Source organism: Hippoglossus stenolepis, chromosome 6 (genome assembly GCF_022539355.2).
Source record: "Hippoglossus stenolepis isolate QCI-W04-F060 chromosome 6, HSTE1.2, whole genome shotgun sequence".
Lineage (NCBI taxonomy): Eukaryota > Metazoa > Chordata > Actinopteri > Pleuronectiformes > Pleuronectidae > Hippoglossus > Hippoglossus stenolepis.
Window position 1 is genome coordinate 1,088,969 of NC_061488.1, and position 9,139 is coordinate 1,098,107.

General features: G+C 39.3%; 1 protein-coding gene across 1 annotated transcript; it reads right to left on the reverse strand.

Annotated features, from left to right (window-relative positions):
- Nucleotides 1-569: 569 nt before the first annotated feature.
- Nucleotides 570-9,139, reverse strand: LOC118110442 (polymeric immunoglobulin receptor). Its single transcript, XM_047340223.1, has 5 exons — nt 9,042-9,139; nt 4,814-5,128; nt 4,257-4,568; nt 1,040-1,141; nt 570-957 (listed from the first exon to the last, which is right to left on the reverse strand). The coding sequence occupies exons 1-5, from the start codon at nt 9,079-9,081 to the stop codon at nt 749-751; spliced, it is 978 nt and encodes a 325-aa protein (XP_047196179.1). The 5' UTR covers nt 9,082-9,139; the 3' UTR covers nt 570-748.

Below are 9,139 nucleotides of genomic sequence, written 5' to 3' on the forward strand. Positions count from 1 at the left end.
TGTTCTAGTATGTGTTCTAGTATTTGTTCTAGTATTTGTTCTAGTATGTGTTCTAGTATGTGTTCTAGTATGTGTTCTAGTATGTGTTCTAGTATGTGTTCTAGTATTTGTTCTAGTATTTGTTCTAGTATTTGTTCTAGTATGTGTTCTAGTATTTGTCCTAGTATTTGTCCTAGTATGTGTCCTAGTATTTGTTCTAGTATGTGTTCTAGTATTTGTTCTAGTATTTGTTCTAGTATTTGTTCTAGTATGTGTTCTAGTATGTGTTCTAGTATGTGTTCTAGTATGTGTTCTAGTATTTGTTCTAGTATTTGTTCTAGTATGTGTTCTAGTATGTGTTCTAGTATTTGTTCTAGTATTTGTTCTAGTATGTGTTCTAGTATTTGTTCTAGTATGTGTTCTAGTATTTGTTCTAGTATTTGTTCTAGTATTTGTTCTAGTATTTGTTCTAGTATGTGTTCTAGTATTTGTTCTAGTATGTGTTCTAGTATGTGTTCTAGTATGTGTTCTAGTATTTGTTCTAGTATTTGTTCTAGTATGTGTTCTAGTATTTGTTCTAGTATTTGTTCTAGTATTTCCTTGTGTCTGACCTGAACGTGTTTTGGACTTTGACGAGCGTTTTCCTCGGTGTTTTGAAGCTTAGTAACTTTTCCTTCTTCTCCTTATTTCTGCACGTAAACTTTTGAACTTGTGTTTCGTGTTTGCTGCTGAATCAGAATCTGGGTTTTGGTCACGATGATTTTCATATTCACTGAAAACTGAAGATCCAGTTGTTGTGTGTGTGATCGACATGTGTGTACTTGTGTGTGTGTGTATTTCCTGTTGCCTCACCTCTGGGTCTGTTACTCCTCTTTCTGCAGAACATCAGTGCGGCCCCTGATAACAGGACGACCATGACGACCAGCGTCAGTCCCACAGTCAGAATCAAGTTTTTGGTCGAGAACGACGTATCACCTCCTGAGCATTGATACAGGACACATATTTAAATCTGTGTTTCAGCTTCAATAGGCACTGAGAGGATGTAGTTACATGTGTTTACCTGTCGTCTCAGGTGTCTGGACCAAAGACTGGTTGGTGGTTTCAGGTGAAGCTGATGAACGTGTGAAACTGGAGCTGGAACTGGGTGATGTTGTTGTGGAGTCTGAGGGGAAAATACACAGATTCACAGAAATCCTGACGACAGACGACAGATGATCCTCAGAGAAACTACAAGTCACTTGTTTACAAACTGGAAAAGGTTTCTATCATATTTGGATCTGGACCAAATCCATGAATTATTATAAAAATGAAAAACGTCCTATTTCACAATGTTAAAGAAAGATAAAGTAAATATCTTGGATCTGCCCCAAAGTTAAATTAAATTAAATTTAGATGTAAATCTTCCCTGACCCAACATCCTTCCACCAGGTTTACTGGAAATCTGTCCAGTAGATTTTATGTAATCGTTCTAACAGACGGACGAAAAACAACAGAACCATGTGTTAGAGTGTTAGAGCTTTAACGTTAGGAAGCTTTAACGTTAGGAAGCTTTAACGTTAGAGAGCTTTAACTTTAGGAAGCTTTAACGTTAGGAAGCTTTAACGTTAGAAAGCTTTAACGTTAGGAAGCTTTAACGTTAGAGAGCTTTAACTTTAGGAAGCTTTAACTTTAGAGAGCTTTAACTTTAGGAAGCTTTAACGTTAGGAAGCTTTAACCTTAGAGAGCTTTAACTTTAGGAAGCTTTAACGTTAGAGAGCTTTAACTTTAGGAAGCTTTAACGTTAGGAAGCTTTAACTTTGAAAGCTTTAACGTTAGGAAGCTTTAACGTTAGGAAGCTTTAACGTTAGGAAGCTTTAACGTTAGGAAGCTTTAACGTTAGGAAGCTTTAACTTTAGGAAGCTTTAACGTTAGGAAGCTTTAACGTTAGGAAGCTTTAACTTTAGGAAGCTTTAACGTTAGAAAGCTTTAACTTTAGGAAGCTTTAACGTTAGGAAGCTTTAACGTTAGAGAGCTTTAACTTTAGGAAGCTTTAACTTTAGAGAGCTTTAACTTGGAAGCTTTAACGTTAGGAAGCTTTAACGTTAGAGAGCTTTAACTTTAGGAAGCTTTAACGTTAGAGAGCTTTAACTTTAGGAAGCTTTAACGTTAGGAAGCTTTAACTTTAGAAAGCTTTAACGTTAGGAAGCTTTAACGTTAGGAAGCTTTAACGTTAGGAAGCTTTAACTTTAGGAAGCTTTAACGTTAGGAAGCTTTAACGTTAGGAAGCTTTAACGTTAGAGAGCTTTAACGTTAGAAAGCTTTAACGTTAGAAAGCTTTAACGTTAGAAAGCTTTAACGTTAGAAAGCTTTAACGTTAGAAAGCTTTAACGTTAGAAAGCTTTAACGCGTTTAACGTTAGAAAGCTTTAACTTAGAAAGCTTTAACGTTAGAAAGCTTTAACGTTAGGAAGCTTTAACTTTAGGAAGCTTTAACGTTAGGAAGCTTTAATGTTTGAAAGCTTTAACGTTAGAAAGCTTTAACGTTAGAAAGCTTTAACGTTTGAAAGCTTTAACGTTAGAAAGCTTTAACGTTAGGAAGCTTTAACTTTAGGAAGCTTTAACGTTAGAAAGCTTTAACTTTAGGAAGCTTTAAAGTTAGGAAGCTTTAACGTTAGAAAGCTTTAACGTTAGGAAGCTTTAACGTTAGAAAGCTTTAACGTTAGGAAGCTTTAACTTTAGGAAGCTTTAAAGTTAGGAAGCTTTAACGCTAGAAAGCTTTAACGTTAAAAGCTTTAACGTTAGGAAGCTTTAAGGAAAGCTTTAACGTTAGAAAGCTTTAACGTTAGAAAGCTTTAACTTTAGGAAGCTTTAAAGTTAGGAAGCTTTAACGTTAGAAAGCTTTAACGTTAGGAAGCTTTAACGTTAGAAAGCTTTAACGTTAGAAAGCTTTAACGTTTGAAAGCTTTAACGTTTGAAAGCTTTAACGTTAGAAAGCTTTAACTTTAGGAAGCTTTAACTTTAGGAAGCTTTAACGTTAGGAAGCTTTAACTTTAGGAAGCTTTAAAGTTAGGAAGCTTTAACGTTAGGAAGCTTTAACGTTAGAAAGCTTTAACGTTAGAAAGCTTTAACGTTAGAAAGCTTTAACGTTAGGAAGCTTTAACGCGAAAGCTTTAACGTTAGGAAGCTTTAACTTTAGGAAGCTTTAAAGTTAGGAAGCTTTAACGTTAGAAAGCTTTAAAGTTAGGAAGCTTTAACGTTAGAAAGCTTTAACGTTAGGAAGCTTTAACTTTAGGAAGCTTTAAAGTTAGGAAGCTTTAACGTTAGAAAGCTTTAACTTTAAAAGCTTTAACGTTAGGAAGCTTTAACGTTAGAAAGCTTTAACGTTAGAAAGCTTTAACGTTAGAAAGCTTTAACTTTAGGAAGCTTTAAAGTTAGGAAGCTTTAACGTTAGGAAGCTTTAACGTTAGGAAGCTTTAACGTTAGGAAGCTTTAACGCGAAAGCTTTAACGTTGAGCTTTAACTTTAGGAAGCTTTAAAGTTAGGAAGCTTTAACGTTAGGAAGCTTTAACGTTAGAAAGCTTTAACGCGAAAGCTTTAACTTTAGAAAGCTTTAACTTTGAAAGCTTTAACTTTAGGAAGCTTTAACGTTAGGAAGCTTTAACGCAAAGCTTTAACGTTAGAAGCTTTAACGTTAGGAAGCTTTAACGTTAGAAAGCTTTAACGTTAGGAAGCTTTAACGTTAGGAAGCTTTAACATTAGAAAGCTTTAACGTTAGAAAGCTTTAACGTTAGGAAGCTTTAACGTTAGGAAGCTTTAACTTTAGGAAGCTTTAACGTTAGAAAGCTTTAACGTTAGGAAGCTTTAACTTTAGAAAGCTTTAACGTTAGGAAGCTTTAACGTTAGGAAGCTTTAACGTTAGAAAGCTTTAACGTTAGAAAGCTTTAACGTTAGGAAGCTTTAACGTTAGGAAGCTTTAACTTAGAAGCTTAACTTAGAAGCTTTAACGTTAGGAAGCTTTAACGTTAGAAAGCTTTAACGTTAGAAAGCTTTAACGTTAGGAAGCTTTAACGTTAGGAAGCTTTAACTTTAGGAAGTTTTAACGTTAGGAAGCTTTAACTTTAGGAAGCTTTAACTTTAGGAAGCTTTCACGTTAGGAAGCTTTAACGTTAGAAAGCTTTAACTTTAGGAAGCTTTAACGTTAGAAAGCTTTAACGTTAGGAAGCTTTAACGTTAGAAAGCTTTAACTTTAGAAAGCTTTAACTTTAGGAAGCTGTGACGTTCGCTCCAGTGGAAACTCACCATCTGTGACAATGACTTCAAAGTCTCTGTCTGATCCCACAGAACATCTGTAGCGTCCTGAGTCGGACCTGATGAGCTGTGTGATGGTCACAAACAGAAATCCTTTTCCAGATCCTGTTAAATACTCGATGCTGTATCTGCCGTTTCGTTCTTCGTCACCTCTTGTTGTGACGAGAACGTTCATTTTCCCTCCACATTCTTCTCTGCAGAAGTATTTACGTCCTCCAGGGTTAGTGAAGACACATTCAACAGTGACGTCTCCTCCACTTCTTTTATAGAGCTGTTTTACTTCAGAGCTTCCTTCCAGCTGAGCTGTTGAGAAGACAAACATCTGTACTTAAAGGATCAACACGTAGGACTGACAGCAAGTGTTTCAAACAGGTACTGCAGCCCATATTCAGTTATCAGTCATCCCCGTCTCTGCAGTTTGTCCCAAATGCTGCAGCACGTGACAAGAAGCAAGAAAAGAGACTCACCTCGGGGCCTCCAGGTAATTTCAACGTCCCTGCTTCACAAAGAAGGACGACACAGTTTTATGTATTTTAGTTGAAACTCACCATCAGTGACGATGATCTTAAACTCCTGATAACTAAAAGACGAAAAACCTTCGAGGCCACACCGGTACGTTCCAGAGTCAGACTTGCTGAGCTGTGTGATGGTCACTGTCAGATCTCCTGTAGTGACACCTCGTTCATATTTGATGCTGTATCGGCCGTTCCTCGCTTCATTTCTGTTTGTATCAATGAGAATATCTCCTGCTTCACATGTTCCCCGACAGAACTTCCTGCTTCCATATGAACTGAAGGAATATTTGACTCTGATGTTTCCTCCTTCATTAGCTGAGTAGACGTCGATCTCTGCGCTGACGACATCTGAACAGTCACACAAGAACAGTCAGTAGTTTATTATCATTAGTGTGGTAATAAGTGAACATCTGCACAGAGTCTGTGGTTAAACACAGAGACTGAAGGTTCCTGTTTTCGTTCACATCTTTCTTTTCTCCATCCTCTTTTATTCTCTCTGCAGAGTTTCTCTGTTAGTAAAGATTTCATTTAAACTGTAAACGTGAAAGTTAATTTCATTGAAACTGATAATTTGTGGGACGTCAGAGCTCAACACACTGACAGACTAGAGTGGATGTAAATATGGTGGATATCTGTAGAACGGTTACTGAACACAGTCATTGGGACAAAATGGAATTATGTATTTATGTATTAGTATTAATGCATTTCATTATTTTACAATTTATATTTTATTATTTTTATTTTCTTAGTCATTATGATCATAATTATTATTTTATTTATTTACTTTGTTATCATTTTTCTAATTGTTACTATTTTAGTTCTATGTTGTGTTTCTAGCATTAGTCCTGTCTCGTTATCCTGTTGTTACATTGAAACTGTTGATGAAGAAGAAGAAGAAGAAGAAGAAGAAGAAGAAGAAGAAGAAGAAGAAGAAGAAGAAAGCGTGATCTGTAATCACTGACTAAGCAGTTTTTAAAAACATGGTTTTATCTGTTGTTGGGACCTGGTTTTTTGTGAGACAACACTTCGGTATCACATGTTCAGTCAAAAGCCTGAAGCCGCATGTTCTCCCAGAACTCAGTCTCCCAGGGAGCATCAACGTCACACAGAGGTGTGAAAACCCCCCCAGGGACACAGGTTTCAACTCCCATTGGTCACTCTGGACCCCATGACCTGTGAGGTCACCGGGCCAATATAAGGCCTGTTCTCCCCCTCTTCTGTCTCTTCTGTCCTCTTTCTACACCCCCTCCACAGAGGGAAGGCTGTTGAGCCTCTTCTCCAGCTCACATCTTCTCTTCCCATCCAACTCTTCGAGAGGAGCACAAAGGTGCAGCTTCCAGCTCATCTCACCAAGGAAACCTCCTCGCCCTCCAAGCTCTACCAACGTCCTAGCAGCGATGCGATGTCCTGCAGGAAAACTTCAACCAGCAGCTGAGCTACACAGCTCAACAGAAACCAGCAAGACGACACAGAACTTCGAATAATTATACTAGGCTAAGCAAGACTGTTTATTCGATTCTGTGTGACGTTTATAAGTTTGATTTGTGGTGTTGTGATATTTTGGGTACAAGTTATTGAGAAAGTAATGTTAGTCTGTTATGCTCTTCACAGTCGTTCGTTGCATCCAATCTTGTAACTTCCTCTAATTTGGCACACACACAGACACACACAGACACAGACACACACACACACACAGACACACACACACACAGACACACACACACACAGACACACACACACACACAGACACACACACACACAGACACACACACACACACAGACACACGCATAACTCTTCACCTCATTATCTCTACAGGTCATAAACATTCCAATAGGGGGGGGAAGAGTGTTATCTCTTTGGCCAGCCGCCATTTTGGAAGCACACAGACACACAGACACACACACGTATACTCAGATACACATCTTTGTTTAGTAATTTGTGTTTTTATACTTTATTATATTCATAATAAATGTTTTCCTTTCACAAATGTTTTTTTTATTAATGTTGCATAAGTGAATTTTGCCAACCTCTACACTGTCAAGAACTCCATATCCTTCAACTTAGCTAACTATCTATATGGTAATTTTGGTTATAGTTATTAATTTAATTGTTAATCAGAGTTCCAAATTTGTAGTTAGTACTTTTATGAGACTTATTCAATAAATTGGCTATCTTTTCCCTTCCTTTGAAGGGTGGTGCCCCGAGGTAACTTTAATCAATTAAAGTTATTATTTAATATTAATAATTCAATATTAATATTTAATATTTTATTTTGATAACCAAATTTATTGAATGCCGAAAGGCACACCATTTTATGGTATCACGTTTGATGCATTATGGCACAACACAGTGTTGTGTTAACACACGAACTGAACGCTGTGTGGTTTGAAGCAGGTGACACGTGATGTTAGCATGATGACTTTAGCATGATGACTTTAGCATGGTGACTTTAGCATGATGACTTTAGCATGGTGACTTTAGCATGGTGACTTTAGCATGATGACTTTTAGCATGATGACTTTAGCATGATGACTTTAGCATGGTGACTTTAGCATGGTGACTTTAGCATGATGACTTTAGCATGATGACTTTAGCATGATGACTTTAGCATGGTGACTTTAGCATGGTGACTTTAGCATGATGACTTTTAGCATGATGACTTTAGCATGATGACTTTAGCATGATGACTTTAGCATGATGACTTTTCACTGGCCCGCACACGAGCGAGGCCTACAAGCATATAGTAAGGTGACATGGACTGATGACGCAGAGAAAGCTTTCACTGACTTGAAACTGACCTTACAATTGACCCTGACCTTAGGACTGAACCCTGACCGACCTTTCACACAGGCAGTTGAAGAGAAGGGGGGGCTACATGACATCAGTGCTACTCCCAGAACATGGCAGCAAACAGAGACCTGTGGCTTTTATCTCAGCTAAACTTGATCCTGTGGCTGCAGGCCGGCCTACTTGTCTCAGAGCTGGAGCAGCTGCAGAGAAGGCTGAGAAGGCATCCAGGGGTTTAGTAGGATACTCCCCCCCACCCTGCTGGTCCCACATGCTGTGTCTATGAGTTAGTTGGAACAAAGACATCTCATCTGTCTGCTGCACGCTGGCTTCGTCATCATGCTGCTCTGTTGGAAATGTCTAACATCACTGTGAAAAGATGTAATGTTCTAAACCCAGCTACTCTTCTTCCAACAGAAGGAGATGGTGAACAACACAACTGTGTGGTAACAATAACTGAAGTGTGTTTCCCCAGACCAGACTTACAGGAAACACCACTGCAGAATCCAGACACTGAACTGTTTGTGGATCAGCGTCTCGCAATTCAGACACAGGAGCGAATCAAGTGTGTTTCTCTGTGGTAACAGCACATGACACATTGATCACACCCCCACTCCCTGCTTCTGTCTGCACAAGCAGCAGAGCTCACTGCTCTCAGTGAAGCAAGTTGGCTGAAGGGAAAACGGTGAATCTCTACACTGACAGTAGATAATTCCTTACATCGTGCTCTAGTGTCCCAGATGCTTGATGCTTCCCTCCTCCCCAAACAGGTTTCAGTATGTAAATGTGATGCTCACACTTCTAATAATGACCCGGTGTCACAAGCGGAGGCCGGAGCGGATGCAGAAGTAAAAGCAGCTGCTCGTCAGCCACATCCTGCCTCACACATTCTCTTACAGGTCCCATCCAACCACCCCCCACAGCTGACCTGCAGGAACTCCAACTTAGAGCGGTTGAGCGTGCACTGTGGAGGAGATGTGGCTGCACGTACACAGATGGGTTGTTAAAGACGCACTCCCTACCCCGGTGACCGGACCACTCCGTGACCTGAAGCCCGGTAACTGGGTGGTAGTGAAAGACCTTAGGAGGAGAAGTTGGTGACATAGACGCTGGACAGGACCGTACCACATCCTGCTTACAACACACACAGCAGTAGAGGTCGCTGAAAGGACAACGTGGATTCATGCCAGTCACTGCAAGAGAGTTCCAGAACCAGACCATCCACCCACTGTACACACACTGAATACAGCCAGGCCTGTGTGGCCTTAGGGGAACTGTACTTTCCTCCTGTCAATAACTGTAATAGTTGTTTCCCCTATCATCTGGATATTGGGCTCCTCAGTCAGGTCCTTATGACTCCTTGCTCCTTGCTGACATTTTGAGATCTTAAATAAGGATCGGGCTGAATCTCATCGATCAGCCAGAGAAGAGATTTTCCTCTGAGTGAGTTTGATAAATGATGAAGATACTCACACAGGAAGAAGCAGCAGATCAAAGTGTAGCAGACGTTCATGTCGAGGCTCTGATGGTTGAAGCTAATTCTGCTTTTTCTTCACTGATAAATAAGAAAC

Bases quoted from the DNA above. Each gene is read 5' to 3' on its own strand.
- LOC118110442 (XM_047340223.1), bottom strand. From the start codon at position 9,081: ATGAACGTCTGCTACACTTTGATCTGCTGCTTCTTCCTGT. The intron at 1,142-4,256 runs GTGAGTTTCCAC...TTTTCCCCTCAG, and splicing joins TGAAGTCATTGTCACAGATG to ACTCCACAACAACATCACCC. The intron at 958-1,039 runs GTAAACACATGT...ATCAATGCTCAG, and splicing joins CCAGACACCTGAGACGACAG to GAGGTGATACGTCGTTCTCG.